The 20,832-nt window shown below is 42.5% G+C and overlaps 1 protein-coding gene across 3 annotated transcripts in view; it reads left to right on the top strand.

Annotated features, from left to right (window-relative positions):
* The window catches only part of LOC144672673 (Golgi reassembly-stacking protein 2-like), a 45,003-nt gene that overhangs the window by 20,014 nt on the left and 4,157 nt on the right, over positions 1-20,832 (top strand). For 2 of the 3 annotated variants that reach the window (XM_078534559.1, XM_078534557.1), the window contains exons 6-10: positions 1,587-1,698; positions 3,915-3,941; positions 4,061-4,181; positions 13,646-13,735; positions 16,592-16,717. In XM_078534559.1, coding sequence (XP_078390685.1) covers positions 1,587-1,698; positions 3,915-3,941; positions 4,061-4,181; positions 13,646-13,735; positions 16,592-16,717 — 476 coding nt within the window. The remainder of the gene's footprint in view (positions 1-1,586; positions 1,699-3,914; positions 3,942-4,060; positions 4,182-13,645; positions 13,736-16,591; positions 16,718-20,832) is intronic. The other variant, XM_078534558.1, reaches the window with a different exon arrangement.

Here is a 20,832-nt window from a genome sequence, read left to right as displayed (position 1 = left end):
ATCCCAAGATTTTTCACAGGAGCATTATAAAAACAAATATGTCATCGAGCCACCTGAGATATTAGGTCAGATGACCAAAAGCCTGGTCAGCAACATAGGTTTTCAGGAGTGTCCTAAAGTGGGTAAGCGAGGTAAAGAGACTGACAGGTACTGGGAGGGATTACTGAAGCTTGGGGTCTAGGCAGCTGAAGGCACGGTCACCAATGGTGGAACAGCCTCGGGAGTCCAGAATTAGATGAGCGTAGATATCTGGAGAGTTGTGGGGCTGTAGAAGATTAAAGGTAAGAAGGGTCAACGCCATAAAGGGATTTGAAAACCAGGATGAGAATTTTAAAATCAAGACATTGCTTAACCGGGAACCAATGCAAGTCAGTGAGCACGGGGGGTGATAGGAGAACAGGACTGGGTGCAAGTTACGATGCTGGAAGTAGGGTTTTGGATGATCTCCAGTTAAGGGAGGGTAGAATGTGGGAGACCAGACAGGAGTGTGTTGCAGTAGTTATGTCCAGAGGTAACAATGGCATAAATGAGGGTCTCAGCAGCAGTTGAGCTGAGATGAGTGAAATCGGGCAATGTTACGGAGATAGAAATAGGCAGCCTCAGTGGCATAGATGGGTCAAATATGACACTAAGATTGTGAACAGGTTGGTTTAGATTGTAAGTTGTCAAGAGGAGGTAAAGAGTCTGCAATGGGATATAGACAGGTTAAGTGAGTGGGCAAAAATTTGGCAGATGGAGTAAAATGTGGGAAAATGTGAACTTGTCCACTTTGGCAGGAAATATAGAAAAACAGTATACTATTTTAAGTGGCGAGAGATTGCAGAACTCGGTGGTACAGAGGGATCTGAGTCTCCTGGTACATAAATCATAAATGTTAATGTGCAGGTGCAGCAAGAGATTAGGAAGGCAAATGGAATGTTGGCGTGTATTGCAAGGGGAGTGGAATATAAAAGCAGGAAAGTCTGCAGCTATATAGGGCAGTAGCGAGACAACATCTGGAGCACTGTGTACAGTTTTGGTCATCTCATTTGGAAAAAAAGATAAAGATAGTAGTAGATAGAAGCAGTTCAGAGAAGGTTCTCACAACTCATTCCTGGAATGAAGAGTTTATCCTATGAAGAAAGGTTGAACAGGTTGGGCCTATACCCATCGGAGTTTAGAAGAGTGAGAGATGATATTGAAACAACATATATAAGATCCTGAGAAGAGGGTAGATACTGGGAGGATGTTTCCACTTGTGGGGGAGACAAGAACCAGGGACATAGTTTAAGAATAAGAAGTCTCCCTTTTCAGACGGAGATGAGGAGACATTTTTTCAGAGGAATTCTCTTCCCCAGAAAGCAGTGGAGGCTGGGTCATGAATTTATTCAAGGCAAAGCTTTGATTGACAAGGGAGTTTGGCTTATTGGGGGGCAGATGGGAAAAGGAATTGAGACCACAACCAGATCAGCCATGACCTTATTGAATGGCAGAGCTGGCTCAAGGGGCCGAGTGGCCTACTCCTGCTCCTAAGTCCATGCTCCTATGTTTTGTAAACTGATGAGGCATGTGGTTTAAATACTTTGCATATTCCTTTTCTTTTCCAGTTTGGGCTGTGGGATTGGCTATGGATACCTGCATCGGATACCAATCCATAAGCATCTAATCGAGAGAAAGATATCACCGGTTCTCCGAACTAGCCTGCCTTCGAGTCCCATGGTAAGCACCATAAAAGGTGGAGTCACGGAGGCAGTGTGTCTCTGCTCGTATCTGAGATGTTTCCTCTCGTATTGAAGCAAGTCGAATTAAGGTGGCAATTTTATGGGTACTTTTTTGTCTGGTAACTTTTCATCTCGGCAAGTTCATCACTATCCTTCAAATGGATCTTTCTGTGACCTGGCACCATGGTCCGAAGTATGTTTGGCTTTGATGGACTTAACCCAGGGCCCTATTTACCTAGTCTGTTGGTTCAGGTAGTAGCACTCTTGTCTCTGAGTCAGAAGGTTCAAGTCCCACTCTAGGACTTCAGCATAAAAATCAAGGCTGACACTCCAGTTCAGCACTGATTACATTGCTGTTTGTGAGAGCTTGCTGTGTGCAAATTGGCTGCCACGTTTCCTACATTACAACAGTGACAACGTTTCAAAAATACTTCATTGGGTATGAAGTGCTTTAGGATGTCATGTGGATTTGAAGGCACTATATAAATGCAAGTATTTTTTCTTAACAGCAGGAGCTCTTCAGGTGATATGACCATCATTCTTCCCGAGTCGCTACCACTTATATTAGCCACTCATCCAGTTGCTGTTTGTGGGATTTTGCTGTGCGCAAAATGGCTGCTGCATTTGCTGACATAACTTGTCAGTGCACTTCAGTGTAATTTATTGTATATGAAATGTTTGGTACGTTTCTGAGGGAAGTGTTTGATAGGGTCTGTATGTAGTAGGAAATGAGCAGATCATTTATAGTATGTTTTGGAATAGATTGGATCAAGCAGTGAGAGATGTTTAATGTAGGGAAATAAGTCATGCACCTGTGGAAGGGGAAAAACAGTGCAAGAGAACAATTTTTATAGGAAATGACATTGGAGCTGAATTGGAGTTTAAGTCAAATGTTATTAAACTGTCTTCACAATAGTGATATGAAGCACTGGTTTGTCCTCTCCTTCAGTATTGAGTATATGTACAATTATGAGGAATATCCTGGTTTGGTGAGTGGATAAAAAAAATTCAGTGCAGTACTAAGGGAGAAAAGAGTACTACGTTGTCCGATATGATGCCTTTCAGTGCAGATGCTAAACTGAGATTCCATGACATTATTGAAAGAAGCGCAGTGGTGTCCTGGCCATTATTTATCCATCAACCAATATCACTAAAATAGATTTATCTGGTTACTATCACATAGCTTTCAGTGCAATATTACTGTGCACAAATTAGCTGCTTCGTTCTTGAACAACTAATCGTGACTGCACTTCAAAAGTGCTTGTGAAGTCATGAGGCTGTAAAAAGTGAGGTGTGAATGCAAATCTGTTCTTTCTACATGGAGATTTTCTTTTTTCCCTCCTATATAGTCCACTCTTTCTGAGCATATTGGTACGTTGGTATGAAGTATGATGGGCAGCCTAGTCTCCTGGAGCTTGCTTGATTGCCTTCTGGAATTTGAGACATTGATGCAGCCTAGCACCCAGCCCGAGTGGCCGTTCTTTGTGTGTGACCCTGGACTGTTGAATATCAGCCGTCTATTTGACAATAGGGAGAGCAGGAAGGTGAGAGCAGCTGACACAGCAGAGACAAGAATCCAACCTGACACCGCCTGCTCTATTTGTTGCAAATTGAGCCATCGGTAAGCTGTTGTTCAGGCTGATTCAATATCAGTTGATTGCAGTGTGTGCGTTCTGCCAGCACAGCAGACATGGTTTGGCTTTGCCAGGTTGGCCCCCTGTACTAAAACACTGAACGTGGAAAGGCACACTGCATTGCTGGTGAGTTTAGTTTTGTTGCCTGGCGGAATGGAGGTTTGAAGGAAAAGGACTGCTTCATTTTGGATGGTGCCATTGAAATGATGATCCAGGCGATGTAGTCATAGAGGGCTCCCTTTTTCAGAACAGAATGCCTTCCTGTCAAGAACAATATATGAAATGTACAATAACTTTCTGCGCTCAAAATGGTGCCAAGGCGCAAAACGCAATGCTCTGCGCATCAAGCCTATGCCTAACAGTCCTAATCCTGCAGGGAATTAGGACCAAAGTATGGACGCAAGAACAAAGTGGAATGAGATCTTTTCTATTCTGCCTATGGTATCAAAATGATATCTGGCAGTAATGGTTTCTATAACTCTCCCTTTTGGATGTTTTCTACACGTGAATATATCGAATGTGAAATTTATATTGGTCAGTTAATTAACTGAATCAGTGCCCATTTGTTGTTTTTTTTCAGGAGGCAAAGAAACCAATTGGAGTACAAGTGAGCCTTGGGAATTCATTCTGCCTGAAACAAAATGTGCATTTTTATCCTCCCTCTCGTGTTGCCATGTTAGTAATGACACATGTGGGGTTGTGTTCTAAAGTTTCTTTTCTTTGTAGGTTCCTCTTTCAGCTCCAAGTGCTCCTGCAATGAGTAACATGCCCTCAGGTCTGCCAAAGGAGCTGAGCGATCTCAGGCTGGGAACAACATCTCCTTCAGTCACAGGCACATTCACACCAGGTACTGGTAGAATTACGTTAATGGTGCATTTACATCACAACTACTTCAGGTAGTGATTTCAGCAGTGCTGCCGAAATCATCCCCATTATAAGTTGCAGGCAGATTTCTACTGTACTATATCATGGATGGAACCAGTGACAATGATGCTAGGGATGTCCTACTGATACAATATGCCCTTTACCTTTCATTTGCGTGCTCCATCACTGCACGCACCGTGGCTACAACATGTAATAGTTACAGGTTGCACTGGAGCAACTCCAGAAGGCTTCTTCAAAGGCACCCCTTGAACCCATGACGTCTATCACCAAGAAGGACCCGGGCAGCAGCTGCATGGGAACATCATTCCCTCCAAGTTGCACATCATCTTGACGTGGGCATACATTTAATAATGCTGATCCCGCCGTCTCATAAATTGAGACAAACTCTTCAAAATCAAGACATTTGGTATATAAATCATGGAGTTGCTATTTTTTTTTCAAACATAAATAAAGCCAAAACCTGAAAAGACAGATGTAGAATTGTCAAAAAGGAAACCATTTCTTGTAATCTGCCAAATATTAATGGCATAGAAGCAAAACAACAACTTGTATTTATATAGCACCTTTTAATGTAACAAGACTTCCCAAGATGCTTCACAGAGGCTTAGTTAAATAAAATATGACACTAAGCCACATGAGAGGTTGGAGCAGGTAACCAAAAGCTCAGCCAGAGAGGTAGGTTTTAAGGAGTGCCCTTAAAGGAGGCAAGGGAGGCAAAGAGGTTTAGGGAGGGAATTCCAGAGCATAGGGCCTAAGCAGCTGAAGGCACAGCTACAAATAGCGGAGTGATTTTAAAATTGGCGATTCTCGAGAAGCCGGAATTAGAGGAGTGCAGATATCACAGGGTTGTGGGGCTAGAGGCGATTACGGAAATATTGAGGAGCCAGGCCACGGAGGGAATAGAAAACTGGGATGAGAATTTTAAAATCAAGCCGCTGCTTAAACAGGAACCATTGTAGGTCAGTGAGCAGAGGGTTCGTGGGTGAACTGGATTTGGTACGTATTAAGGCATGGGCGGCAGAGTTTTGGATGACCTCAAGTTTATGGAGGATAGCATTTGGGAGATTGGCCAAGAACGTGTTAGAATAGTCAAGTCTAGAGGTAACAAAGGCATGGATGAGGGTTTCAGTAACTGAAGAGTGAGGCAGGACTGGAGTCGGGCAGCATTATGGAGGTGGATGTAGGTGGCCTTAGTGACTGTGTGGAATTGTGATTGTAAGCTCATCTCGACATGATAAATAACATCAGGGTTGTGAACAGTCTGGTTCAGCCTCAGTTGCCAGCAAGAGGGCTGCTGTTGGTGGATAGAGCATAGAGTTTGTGGCAGGAGTCAAAAACAATGGCTTCTATTTTCCAGTATTTAATCGGAGAAAATTTCTGCTCACCCAGTACTGGATATTGGATAACCAGTCCGATTAATTGAGAGATAATGGAGGGGTTCCGTGAGGTGATGGTGAGGTAAAGCTGGGTGTCATCGGCGTACATTTGGAAACTGATGTGTTTATGATCTCATTTGATCTCCTAGGAGAAGGATATAGTTATATGTAATCCTGGCAACACTTGATATTTCCACGTAGACAATTTTTAATTTAACAAATCCCTGGGTTCAGTGATCCATTGGAGATTACTTTACTTTGAACTGGAAAAACCGAAAAAAGATGAGGCGAGGAAGCCTGCTGGATGTAAAATGTAGTTATTTGCACAATATCTTCTCCTATATGGGCTGGTTCTCATGCCAGTAAAATAATGGGTGTTTGCACTTCTTAAATAATCTTAGTAATGTGCGTACCTCTCGCCTTGCATAGCTTTCACTAACCTTCCACTGTAAAATAAGTAATTCAGGAAAAAGTGGATAAAACCTGTCTGAATTTTTACAGCCTTTATGACCCATGCAGTTCTGATCACTGGGTGCGGTAAAGCGACACCGGCCACCAGTTGCTAGAAGTTGCATGATCTAAACGACCTGTCTGTTTGCCCTTGTGCCTTGACTGACACTATGCAAGAGTGCCAATACTTTATCCCACATGCAAGTCCCCTTCAAAGGGGGGAATGTTCATATCACCATTCTTCCCAACATAGAAGTTACCTTTAGGTTGCCATCAGCTGCAACCCAGCACGGGCCCATTGCCCCTTGACTGCTCGAGCAGCCATCCTGATTAAACTTTGCAAAAAAACTTCAGCCTCTTTCGTGGACACCTGTTCCTTCTTAACAAGTGCAAGTTGTTTCCTTTTTTCCTTCATCCCTGGTTCAAAAGCCTTGAACTCCCTACCAGCACTGTGTGCACCTTCACATAGACTGTAGTGGTTCACGAAGTAGGCCTACCACCATCTTCTCAAGGGCAATTACGGATGGGGTATAGGAACAGGAGTAGGCCTTTCATCCCCTTTTGAGTCTGTTCTGCCTTTGATTAGAATGTGGCTGATCTGTATCTTAACTCCATTTGCTCACTTTGGATCTGTAATATACCCATATCAAACAAAAATCAATCAATTTCAGCTTTTAAATATTCAGTTGGGGGAGAGTTCCAGATTTCCACAACCCCTTGTACGAAGGAGCTTTCTGACATCACCCCTGAACTGCCTAGTTCGAATTTTAAGACTATGCCCCCTTGATCTCAACTCTTCCACTAGAGGGAAGTAGTTTCTCTCTGTCAGCCTCAACAATTCCTTCAGTTATCTTAAACACCTCAATAAGATCATCTTTAATCTTCTATATTCAAGGGAATGCAAACCTGGTCTATGTAAACTGTCCTCCTAATTTAACCCTTTTATCATCAGTATCATTCTGGTGAATCTGCACTGTAACCCTCTCCAAGGCTGATATATCCTTCTGAAGTGCAGTGCCTGGACTCTCTTTTATAGCTGCTGTTCAAAATGTCTAAACAAGACGGATTCTGTGTCTCTTCCCCGTACAGTGCATGCTTCTTTGCCACCCAAACTCAGGATGTAACCTTTTCTGTCTAGCCTAGCAGCGCCAACATCTAATTGGATTGTAAAAGATCTAAATCAGTAAATAAATTGGAAAAAATCTGAAGATATTATTGGCCTGGGAAATCTGGAAGCATTAGTTGGGAATTGCCTGATTGCCGTAGCTGCTGTTTGGGCCAGTGGTTTTAGAGAGCAGTGCTTAGAGGAATTGCAGGCTTTACAGTACCTAATGTAGGGAAAAAAAGCTGAGTAAACTGGCACAGGCACCAGAATGGATAACAGAACCCTGCGACCATGACCAGCAGCCACTCGCTCGCAGCCTCTGGTTCACAGCAAGCATCAGCTGGCCGATCGCTCCCAGGCACTTGGAGCAGAAGGGAGCTGGGGTGGGACATGCCTTTCATTAAAGGGACAGTGTTGCTAGCTTTGGTGGGATGGGTCTGGAGGAGAAATGCAGCTTCAAGACTGTTGTGCTAGCATATTTTGCTTTTATGGTTTGTGTTAATACAGAAATATTACAGGAAGAGCAGAAGTTGTGCAACAATGCTGTATTAACTCTGACCGACTGTACCAGCACTGTTGTCTTCTCCCACTACCTATTCTGATATCGAATGCTGATTGGGACTTCTCTGACTATCCTGAATGGTGGTTGCTCATATGCATTGGATCTGTATGTGAGTGGACTGCATGTGTGCACACAACTGTTGTCTTGTGACCTTTGCTAGAAACTAGTGCATTCTCCACTGGCTGCGGAAGGTCGTGTGCTGGACACACTTCAGCACTCCTCTTTCAGTGGTTCAAACACAACATGGCTGCTTTTGGCAGCAAATATTTATTTTCTCTCAATTTTTGTGCCCATCAAATTGAAAGGTGCTAGTGCTGTGGCATGGAACACTGGTGTGCACTTTTACCTTTCTGTTTGGCTCCCATGAATGTGCCTCTTGAAAAGAGACCCATGTCTTTGCTGCTCTTCCAGTTACATTACAATACTTTTTTGAATATTTTTGTGATGGGACATTGGTTAATCTGTGCTGTGGTTATCACAAACTCCAGGAAATTAATGACAAAAGTTCAGGTGTCTAATGTTCTGAGGCCGACTCTGACTTTTATTGAAAATCCTCAACTTCTCAAGCACTGAAAAAAATATCAACGTACATAGCACTGACCGTTCTTCAATGTAATCCCATGTAGCTAAGTACTGCATTTGTCAAGGATAGCTAGCGACTATGAATTGTTCATGACGCAATGAATGTTACATACAATTACATAGGATATGTGACACAGAAACAGGCCATTTGGCATCAACCAGTCTATGCCGGTGTTTATACTCCACCTGAGCCGCCTCCTATTTTTTTCCTCATCTAAATCTCCCATCGCAACCCTTTATTCCCTTTTCTCCCTCATGCTTGTCTAGCTTCTTAAATACATCTATACTATTCACTTCAACCACTCCCTGTGGTAGTGAGCTCCACATTCTCACCACTCTCTGGGTAAAGAAGTTTCTTCTGAATTCCCTATTGGACCTCTTGGTGTCTAACTTATACTGATGACCTCTAGTTATGCTTCCCCCCACCCCCCCAAACCATGAGAGGAGCCATTCTCTTTCTATCCACTCTATCAAAACTTTCCATTAATTTTAAGGATCTCTAGGTCACCCATAAGTATTTTTTGCCAAGAGAAAAGAGACCTAGGTTGTCGATCCTTTCCTGATCTGTATACCCACGCATTGTTAGTATCATCCTTGTAAATCTTCTCTGCACCTTCTCCAGTGCCCCTATATTCTTTTCTTTATAATCTGGTGACCAGAACTGCATGCAGCGTTCAAGGTTCTAGAAATGAAGCCTAGTGCTTGGTTTGCTTTGTTATGGCCTTGCTAATCTGTGACACAACTTTTAGTGATTGATGTATTTGTACTCTGATCATCTTGTTCCTCTACCCCACCTAGGCTTGTGCCTTACAAGTAATAAGTGGCCTCCCTATTCTTCCTACCAAAATGTACTACGTCACACTTATCTGTGAATTTAACTTGCCAATTATTTGCCCATTCTGCAAATTTATTAATGTCCTCCAGTAGACATAGATTCCAAAAGGGACAATCTTGCTTGACTAACCTTATTGATTTTTTTTTTGAGTTAACAGGAAATAGACAATGGTAATGGGGTAGATGCAAGCTACCTGGATTTTCAAAAGGCCTTCAATAAGGTGCCACATTATAGATTAATGAATAATAATTTTGTCTTAACCATTTATCTTTTTAAATTAAAACGCCGTTTCACCTGACTGGTTGGAGTTTATTTCACCCCTTCCCTGACCAGCCAGTTATCAGTCAGACTTTCAGTTTTATGTTCTGGGTTGAGAACAGTTTTAAAATGTATTTAATTGTTGCTGGATCAAAAATCCTGGACCCCTCTACCTCTAGCATTGTGGGAGTACCTATGCCATACAGACTGGCAGCTCACCACCGCCTTCTCAAAAGCATTAAGATGGGCAGTAAATGTCAGCCTTGCCGGCAGTGTCCACACCCTATGAATATTTTTAAGAAAGCAATTTTTAAAATTAAAATGGTCATTTATCAGCCGGATAAGTAATTTTCCTGTTGTTGGAGATTTTGTCTTCCATGTAATAAACGTTGAATTGTCATGTTGCAGTTGTTCTCTTTGTCACTTGCTGCTCCTTCATTTGTCATTCAACCCTATTCCTTTGCTGATGGTTCAGCTTCATATTGATCAACTTCCTCATTTGGCCTGCCTTTGGTGCTCAAAATCTTCAGTTTTCTTGAGTCGTAATGGCTGAATTGTTTTTTTACAAATGTGCCTCTTCAGTTAAAGCAGTCAGAATCTTGTTTCTTTTAATTCCTCAAAGTCAGTTTGTCATCTCTCTGGCATATTCAGCAACTCTTACCCTTGACTCCTTCATCCATTTAGCATTCTTTGGCTCTGTCTGGTCAGATCTCCAAATAAAATCTCCGTCTGCTCAGTGAAAAGCTGTCTCCAAAAGTTTGGCTTTCTCTTTCACACTGCACACTTTTCTGTTCAACAGCTCTTAATGTTTATAATATAAATCTTGCATCTGTGTGCACTCACTGTCGACTCTGCCTTAGGCTTTATGAAGAATTTATAATGGAAACTGCCTACATTAACCTTGCCAGGCTCTAAATCTACCCTTCCCTCAACTGTGGAGACACTGCAGTGCTGCCACTTGCAGTAGGGTGCATTTACAATGTGATGATGAATTTACATGAGCCGTTTCTATTATAAATATGGACCCTAGACGGAATGTATAACTTTAAAATAGGGACTAGATTACATCTCTGCACCTTGGCTGAATTATCCTCTGTGTTTTAACTGTGCTCCCCCTGGATGTTAGAAGTCAATTTGCTGTTGACTTCCTATGTGCAACAAAATGGAATATTTCAGTACACCAGTCTTCTAATATCTGCTGCTGCTTATTGAGAAAATTGCTTCTCTTGAGCCACTGCATAGTTACCTTGCTCTAATTCCCTCTTTCCCAAGATCTCAAAACTGTACATGTCTTTCCTCTGTCCTGCAATCTGCAGATTTCCTGACTTGGATCATCATCCTCCTAGCATTCTTTTCAACTTGGTGCTATCTTGCATCATGGGCCTTGGTACTTGACCTAGTACCCTCTCAATATTAGAGGAAAAAAAAAACATGCAGGCAGATGCATCTGGCTCTGTGCATTTTTTGAGCCATATAGAAGGCACCAAATTTTGCTGCAGCTCGCAAGAAAGATTTGTGCCAGCAATGCAACCAGCCTCCAGCGGTTTAGTTATTTTTATGTTTAAGTGGGATGACAATGGGAAAGTTGTGCTTCTCTTTATCGCATTCAAATGCTAAATGTGTGTATCTGACCCTTGCTGTACGTGATCTGTCTGTGCTTAATGTTCACTTGGGGAAGTTTGGCACTGGGTATGTGCTCGTTGAGTCTTCCAAAATTAATTTCATGTCAGAGTCTTGTAGCCAGTCTGGGTTTTCCTTACAGCAGTCTGGGCTGAATTTGAGCACTTGCCCCAGAGGCCTAAGCTAGTGTGGAATACACTGCACCACCTAGTCCCTGGATTACAAGGGCCTTTATGTTCTCATTGGTCGCATGGGTCAGTAATATGTTCTGGCTGTTTCTCTACTTAATGGTAGTGGTAGCGCCATTTTACCTCTAGTAGCTCCAGGATTGGCACCAAAGTAAATTGAAAGCGGCGCACTTGCTCACCTCCCAGTTGTATTTGGTGAATGGCACCATGACTCATTATAACACAATAGCAAAATATTCTGGATTCTGGATATCTGAAATAAAAAAAAACAAAATGCTGGGAATGTTCAGCAGGTTTGGCAGTATCTGTGGAGAGAAAAACAGTTCATGTTTCAGATCTGTAACCCCTCGTCAGAATAGGTCATAGACCTGAATGGTTAACTGTTTCTCTCCCCAAGGATGCTGCCTGACCTAAGTATTTTTAGCATTTTCTGTTTTTATCTCATGATCCATTATTCAAGTTACGTGCGTTCTAGTAGTGACAGGAGTTGGGTCTTGTCAGGTTCGTGGGCACGAGGTTGTCAGCTGCTATTACTGACTGCTACAGTCACTGTCACAAATTATAGTGACTGGAATGGGAAGTCGCTGGGCAATATTTCTAAATTGCAGCTTTTTTTGAAAAAAAAAAGGTGGGTTTTTAAATTTGCTTTTTTACACTGGCAAATGAAAGCTAGATCGTAGTTTGCTTTTTTTGCTTTGACTTTTATTGTTGTCTTTATTGAAGTTAGATCATAGTTTGATTTGGGTTCCAGGTTGTGCTAAAATAAATCTTGGGGCACTCCAGTGACTATGGGAAAAGCCCAGATTGTCCCCCCCTTCATTTGTGTATTGGTGCTGTTGGAAGGGCTATCTGCAAGTCTTAAAGATGTAAGAACACACTCTCTGCACTGCCTTCCTCCTGAAATTACAATTGTGGTTACTCTTTCTTGGGTGATGCAGGGCATTGGCAAGTGTACCCATTTCAAAAATGGTTTCAAAGAATTCTTAACAATATCCATTTTGTATGTTTTATGTGGATTTGTATGACTCGGGGTCATCTCTAATTGCCCCACCTCTTCTCTCTCTGCTGCCTTTCATGTCAGGCTGCTGATCTGACATCATTTGAATATTTGGAACACTGAATTCACCTATTTGGCTTCCACCAGAATTCAGTACCCTTGACCCTAACTCCATCCCTAGTGTATGGCCTCATTGTCATTGTTCTGCTCAATCCTGCGCTAAATCTCAAATCCCATATCCTATCCATTGTTAAGGCTGCATACTCCCTCCAAACCATCGACTGCCATTGCCTGCGATACTTCTCTCACTGCGACCCTTTTATATATGCTTTCATTGCCTCATGACTTGAACTTCTCCAGTACCTTTGACCTCCACTCTACACAAACTCCAACTTCTCCAAAGCTGCAGTCTGTTCCACAGTAAGACTTCCTTGCCATCACCTCTATTCTTGGTGAACTCCATTGATTCCTTGCCTTGCAATGCATCAAATTCAGAATCCTTTGTCTCCTTTTACAAATTTTCCAGGGTCTCACCCGGCCCTACCTCTGCAGCCTTCTCCAGCGTTAAGTCCCAGTTTGTCCTCCGTGGCCCTTTCACTCTTGCCTTCTTTACAGTCCTTGTGCTCTTCACTCAGTCGCACAGCTTTCAGTTACCTATTTTCTACCTGGATCCCCCCCCACCCCCAAATCTCTTTTCTGTCTATCTCTCAGCTTTTGACTCTTTCCTGAAACTTCCCAAGCAGCAGTACGAGATATATGATGTTGCAAGGTGCCATACAAATGCAAGTTGTTGATGAAGCTCACAGAAGTGGCTCAGAGGATTTACTGGGTGTGACTGAGAGTTGAATTCACATGCGCAGTTTGAGTGATAGGAGTACAGAAGTACCTGGTAGCCACTCTATTATCTGATATTCTTGCGTTTTTTCCTAATTTTCTTCCAGTCTGTTGTCTGTCACCATTATTAGCTATTCAAAACATGAATCGATGGGTAGAATGGCAAAGTGCAGTAGTTTGACTTCCTTTCTTTGCTAGGAAATGGTATGGAATGCAAAGTTTAAAAAAGAAACGTCAAAAACCAGAAGGAGGAATGAAATACTGAAATTGTGTACAGGTACCGGACCCCATATCTGGGAATCTCAGGACTGGATGTGTGCCGAATTTGGGGATTTTACGGATTTTGGGTCCTAAGCCTAGCATGTGCTTATAATGCATAAAATGAAGTATGAAAAATAAAGCATAAAAGGGTTTTATTCAAATTGCTACCCAGGGCGGTAGCTTCAAATGTAGCTGGTTTTCAGATCCTTTTGGATTTTGGGATGCCAGATAAAGGGTCTGATACCTGTACACACTATATATCTTACTTGTATCCTGCAGAGGATAATCTACTAAATACTTTAATGTTTCATCTGCTTTTTCAAAGTACTTTTCAGTAAATTCTAACTCTTGTTTTCAGGTTCTGCGGGTGTTCCATTGTTTCCTTCCCCTTTGAACGAACCCTTCACTGTGTCGTTAGCCAATGCAACCATCTCCACTACTGTGCCAGGTATGCCCAGCCCAGTGGTGCTTTTAGACTTTGAATAGATTTTGTAGCACAACCTCTCCCTCCATGTGAATCAGACGTTGGTGTTTAGCAGTTACACAGTATATTCTGTACATGTTCATTATACTGCTTATCTTGATTTTAAAAAATAGCTTCATTTGTAACCTTTTGCTGATTGATCATGGAGTTTGTTGTCAGCCAGTTGCTTTTTATGCCTTTGTCCTTACCACATGGAGGTCCTCTTCCTGTTGATACCCTAAGTGTTACTGCATCAAAGAAATTCTGCTGTCCCTCATGTTAACCTCACTTCTGCCTTTGCCCTTTCTTGAAAAAGAGATGCAGGGGTAGAAAGACCCCTTGGGAGATGCCAGAAAATGGGTAATGGCTTTACTCTCCTTCCATTTTTAGTTTTTCTTTCAACCCCATTATATTGAATTACATAGCAATCACAATATATGGAAAATAAGCTATTTGACCCATCAAATGTGGTATTTATCCTCATCATGTGCAGTCCTAATCCCATTACCTGCCCTGTTTCCATGTCAAGAGTGAGTATCTTAGCTATCTAATCAATCTCTGGCTGTATTTATTCTGTCCTTTCCCTTTCATCAAACCATCTTATATTCTTCTGTTCTGTTGAAAACACCCCCGTTACCAAGTTGTGGGGGTGTCCTATGTCACAATTAACTCATCTTTTGTTTTACTGATACTTGTACAATCCTGTACTTAATATTTTTGAGATGGAGATACTCTCTTCGTGCTCCCTCTTGAACGTTTTATTTTCTCATTCTCGTTTATTTGTATCGTGCCTATAGGCCTCATATGCCCTCTGCTTCAATTTCAATTTTCTGATGTCTTTATTACTCCATGATATTGTGGAACTTTAAACAGTCTTCTTTTTAATCTATAATGTTGTCATTTTTTTTCAACCAAAAAAAACCCCTCTTTTTTTTTGATCTCTAGCCCTGAATGCCAATTTCTCTTTCCACCTCAGCTAGCTCACTGCTCATCTTTTCTAAAATCTACTCTTTTCCAACCTGGTGCCCTTGTATTTGTATTTGCTTTCCCCTCCCTAGTTGGACCCTGATCATATACTGATCACGGCCCCCAAGCTGCTCACATGCAGTGACTCATTTACTTGATTTATTTCATAACTAGCTCGAGCAATACCTCTTCCCTCTGAGTATATGAACAAACTGTTTGAGGAAGGATAAAAACAAAAAGCTAAAAGCTACTGCGGATGCTGGAAATCCAAAACAAAAACAGAATTACCTGGAAAAACTCAGCAGGTCTGGCAGCATCGGCGGAGAAGAAATCAGTTAACGTTTCGAGCCTTCATGGCCCTTCGGCAGAACCGAAGTTCTGCCGAAGGGCCATGAAGGCTCGAAACGTTAACTGATTTCTTCTCCGCCGATGCTGCCAGACCTGCTGAGTTTTTCCAGGTAATTCTGTTTTTGTTTTGTTTGAGGAAGGAGTTCTGCACACTATAGGAATTCCATTCCCTTTTCCCTGTTTACTCCATCTGTGTCCCAGTCAATGCACAGGTGATCTCCTATCTCCCTTAATGCCCTCTCCACCCTCACCTTGTCCATGAGACCCATCTCTTGCTCTCTCAACCCTGTTCCCACTAAACTGCTGACCACCTGATTTCACTTCCTGGTCCCCATATTAGCTGATATTTTAAGTTTTCTCTCTCCTTAAGTACTTCTCTTTCCCCACCCACCCGCCTTCAAATTTGCTGTCAACCACCCCTCTCAAAAAAAAAAGCGCTCGATGCCTCCCTCCTTGCAAAGTACTGCCCCATCTCCAACCTCCCTTTCCTCTCCAGTCTGTGAATGTGCTGTCACCTCCCAAATCTGTGCCCATCTTTCCTGGAACTTCATGTTATTTTGTAGCTCTACCCATACTGATCCTACACCTTGGTTTTCTGGGCTGCAATCCTTTCTAACTATTGTCGATACCTCATCCTTTATCATCACGGCTACCCAACCTCCTTTTCCATGTTGCCCATCTTTTATAAAAGTCAAATATCTTGGAATATTTAGTTCCCAACTTTGGCCACCCTGTAATCTCGCTTGCAGAATTTTTCCAAGTTAACATTGGCCACCTCAATCCTGTGCCCTGCCGGAACCGCAGATCATTATCTTCCCGTGCTGCAATTGTTTGTTGGGTTTTTCTGCATGGATTTCAATCAGCTACGCTGTTCCTTCTCCACGTCCTCCTGCTAGCCAGGTTCCTGTCCTGTTGTTTCATAGGCACTGGTAGACTTCTGCTGATGGGACTAGTGCAAGGCTGTGCTCCAACTTAGAGCCAAGCAGGTCATGAGAACAGGTTGGAAAGTTGGATGAAGGACCCTGTGACCCATTTCCCTTCACCCTGAATTTTACAATGGTTGTAGACTTTTAGAAGCTGAGCTACCATCCAGCACAAGCCTTCATTCACCTTCAACTACCAGGCGAATACACCTATAGAACTTTGATGTATACAGTTTTTTTAAAAAAGAAATTCTCTGCTTTTTGCACCCAAGGAAGTAACTGGGTAGTGAATAGGTTTTCTGTAACCTGTTTGAATGGTGACTGCCATATTATGGTGGTGCTGCCATGAGTTTTACCCTCTTCTGATAGTAAAACTGCTTCACAGGATATGTGTGGGAGGTTTTGACAATAGGAGAGTGAAACTCCCTAAAATGCTCCAACCACCTTCCGGTGTGGCCAAGTGGGGTGAATGGAATGCAAATCTGTGGTAATTGTCACTGTTGAGTCCAGGTGGTTGTGCGAATGTAGCACATTTGAGCCATTCTCTCTGCCAACTATCTACATGGTGGTTCCGTGCATTGTTTTTTTTTCTCTCTTTCCTTAGGTCTGATAACTGCACCACCTGCGTTTACCAACCTACCAAATTTTCCAAACCTAAATGTGGCTTTTCCCAATCTTGCTGTGGGGTCTCTACCAGGATTAGGTGGGAATCCCATGGCCACCTCCACAGGTAAATATGTATTTATGTATTGCTGTGTGTTTTGTGATGATGGGGCACGGGAGGGGAGTGGAATATTTAACTTAAGAACCGCTGACCTCTCCAAGTCCAGCCCAGTCCCAGTGGATCACTACTTCACATCAAATTTTGAGCTGGCCGTTCTGGTTTTGGGAGGAGCTGCCTGGCTATTGCGATGCTTAAGAATTGAACTAGCAAGAAAAAAGAAAAAAATCTGCTTTTCCAATGCTGTATTTTTATGGAAGGACATTGTGTTGTACATTGTGCATGTAAGCAAACCAATCATGGAATGTGTGCGTGCGAGTCAACCATTTTTAGATGCCTAATTGGCTTACCTCTCATTTCAGCTGAAGTGTGATCGAGCCATTTGCACGTTCCTTTATAAATGGATTGTTGAAACTGCATTTTGTAATTTGGAATTTTTGTTGGTCATTGGGGACTGAGAGGTAAATGTTGCATTGGGGCAGAGAGAGTGAATTCTATTTTTATGAAGTTGCCTTTTATCTTTTTTTAAAAATGGTGACACTCAAATGTATTTTTAAGCTTGTTAGGGGAAGATGGGCTGAAGGGTGACCTAATAGAGCTCTTTAAAATGGTGAAGCGGTTTGATAAAGTCAGCTTAAAAATGTCTCCACTGGTGGGGGAGACCAAAATGAGGGGCCATAAATAGAAGATATTCACTAATAAATCTAATTGGGAATTCAGGAAAAAATTCTTTACCTAGAGGATGGTGAGAATGTGGGACTTGCTACTACAAGCGGTAGTTGAAGTGGATAACACAGATGCATGTTAGGGGAAGGTAGATAAACACAGGAGGGAGAAAGGAATAGAAGGATATGCTTGGTAGGGTGGGAAGGAGATGCCTGTGGAGCATAAACTCTGACATAGACCAGTTGGGCTGATTCTGTGCTGCACACTCTATGCAATTCTCTGTGTAAGCTTAGTGACTGATTTCAAATGTAGATCAGTTTTTTTTTTCTAGTCTTGGATTCAATTCAGCAGACATTCGAGCCTGAAACCTTTAGTACTGGCAGAATGTAGTCCCATGGTGGTGGATGCCTATGCCCTGGATTTAATGTGATAACTGCCCAAAACCTAAAAGAATGAGTAAAATGTGGCTGCTGTTGATGCAGCAGCACCAGGTCAACATGGAGGCTTACTTGATATCTGTGCTGGGAGACGAGTGCTAATACTAGATATGATCCACAAGTTTATTTGCATTTTGTTCCTCTGATCATGCTGTCAGCTGAGTACACTTTTTTTAATGTAACTTCCCTCCTGCTGTCCATAATCCTGTTTCCTCAGCTGGCTAGCACTTTCTCATGGTATTAATAACACTTGAAGTCAGAGTAGTTTATTTGTACCTTCATTTAAGGATAATCTTAAAAGGGCTCACCAAGCCCAGATTGATGATCTGAAAGCCTCTGCTGACATGAAATTAAGTTTGATTAGTCTAAATCTAGTTACTAATAAGCAACATTCCATAACACAAAACTAAAACTGATTTGGCACTCAACTGGCAATTCTCTCAGGGACCACAAGGTGACTGCTATGGGAAATGTTTCACTGGTACAGTATGGGGAGCTACTTCTGAGGCTGTTTTTGAGTGCAGTGCTGAGGGAGCTTTACTCTGCATCTAACAGTGCTGCACCGGAGGAATTCAGTCCCTGGCCTGTGTACCAAATGTGTACCACTTCTCAACTTCAGGTGGCCCAGGAAACAGCCCCCGATTTTAAAACCAAATCTCTCCAAATAATGATCTGAAACATGGATTGAAACCAGCGCAACCCTGCTCGCTCTCTGTGGAAATGCAGCAGGCTTTCATTTACTTTCTATTCCCAGCAGTACGGCCTTTTTTTCCCCCCCTCCAATTAGGACCTGGAGCCCTGAGGGAGAGAACCTGCTGCATTCTTGCTGAGAGATGAGGGTGTTTCCTGTCAGCTTCATTCCCCACCAGAAGATCAGTTGTTTTATCCAGCAGGCAGTCCAGAGCACATTCATTGTAAAACTAATAAGCACAACGTAGAGTTGGATGTGTTTAATCATCATGATCCAAGACTAGTTTACAAGTTGTGGCACCTGAATCTGGCTCACTGCCCTGCTACAGCTGACCTGTGAGAGTTTGGTGTTTCAGCTGAAAAATATCACAGGTTCTTCATAACCGTTAAAGCTAAGTGACTTTTGCGCCATACAAGAATCAGGCAATGACCATTTCCAACAAGAGAGAATCTAACCATCGCCCTTTTAATGTTTAATTATGTTTGCTAAATCCGTCACTATCAGCATTCTGGGGGTTACCATTGAACCAGAAACTGAACTGGACTAGCCATATAAATCTACAGGAGCAGGTCAGAGGCTGGGAATCCTGCAGTGAGTAACTCACCTCCTGACTCCCAAAAAGCCTGTCCACCATCTACAAGGCATAAGTGAAGAATGTGATGGAATACTCTCCACTTGCCTGGATGAGTGCAGCTCCAACAACACTCGAGAAGCTCGACACCATCCAGGATAAAGCTGCCTGCTTGGTTGGCATTCCATCCACCAACTTAGAAACATTTGTTCCCTCCACCACCAGCCCACAGTGGCACCAAAGCTCCTTCGAAACCCACGACCTCTACCATGTAGGACAAGGGCAGCAGATAGATGGGAACACCACCACCTGGAAGTTCCCCTCCAAGTCACTCACCATCCTGACTTGGAAATATATCGCCGTTCCTTCACTGTCGCTGGGTCAAAATCCTGGAACTCCCTCCCTAACAGCACTGTGGGTGTACCTACACCACATGGACTGCAGCGGTTCAAGAAGGCAGCTCACCACTAGTTTTCCCAAGGGCAATTAGGGATGGGCAATAAATGCTGGCCTAGACAACAAAATTCACATCCCAAGAATGAAAAAACATTTAAAAAAACAAAATTCACATGCATATTCCTGAGGGGGAAGGCAAAACATTTTTGTACATTGATGCATTACCTCCTGGCTTGCTACCCATAATGCATTTATTCCATGAGAGGTTTTCTGTTGTACTGAGCTAGTTGTGTCCATTCAGTACATTCCAGGATGAATGTAATGTCAAGTCAAAGCACTCTCCTAGCTGCAGCACTGATTAAAAATGAATATTTTATGCTCTCTGGCATTACTTTATTCGCCTTTTTTTCTTGGGATGCTGTTGTACTTTGAGCATGCCTTCTAAATCACTTCTGAAAGACCACATGATGCTGGAAATTAATGCACCTTCCTGAATAATGCTTGTCAGACTGGATTTATGATGTGATATTTCTCTTCTAGAGGCAGTAATCCTGCTGTCACAGGACCGAATTCCCTTTGACCTTGGATTTGGATTGTGGCTTGATGGGTAGAAGTGTTATATATGTGTCTGAAGTTCCACTCTCTCTGGTTTTTACTAAAGCTATTGTGATTTAGGGCATCTGCCAACTGCCTTTACTTGTGTTCACAAGAATTTGCACACTCCATAGGCCTTCTCTTGTGAACCAAGGCATGAGGTGAATAAGAGTAGCATATCTTGGGCAACTGTACTTGTGTACTACTGGGTTATACACTGGATGCTGTACAGGATGCCCAATCCTGTTCTTGCTGAATAAATGTCAGACCAAATGGTTCAGGCTGAAACAAGAGTTCAGTTTATTACAAGAATTATATACAAAGCCAAAATAAACAGTCATGCTGACTTGGACTTGCACTTTTCTTGTTTTAAACTGTTTCTGAAATCTAAATGTGCTGCAATTCTGGAATTCCTTTTTAAACTGTTTTTGTTAATTCTTTATTCTGTCCCTGTTTCATTTCAAAGCTACTGTTACCACCCTCTCCCTCAAAAGGAAACTCCACGCCACTCCTCTCTCCTAGAATACAAGAACATAAATAGGAGCAGCAGACCATTCGGCCTGTCGAGCCTGCTCTGCCATTCAATACGATCATGACTGATCTTGGGTGTCAACTCCACTTTCCCGCCCACTTCCCCATATCCCTCGATTCCCTGAGAGACCAAAACTGTGTCTAACCCAGACTTAAATGTATTCACAACTCCATCCACAACTCTCTGGAGCAGAGAGTTCTAAAGATTCACAACTCTTAAGAATGAAGAAGTTTCTTC

Source organism: Cetorhinus maximus, chromosome X (genome assembly GCF_964194155.1).
Source record: "Cetorhinus maximus chromosome X, sCetMax3.hap1.1, whole genome shotgun sequence".
In the NCBI taxonomy this organism is placed as follows: Eukaryota; Metazoa; Chordata; class Chondrichthyes; order Lamniformes; family Cetorhinidae; genus Cetorhinus; species Cetorhinus maximus.
Note: the sequence above shows the minus strand (reverse complement) of the source record. Positions and strands in the feature narration are given on the sequence as shown.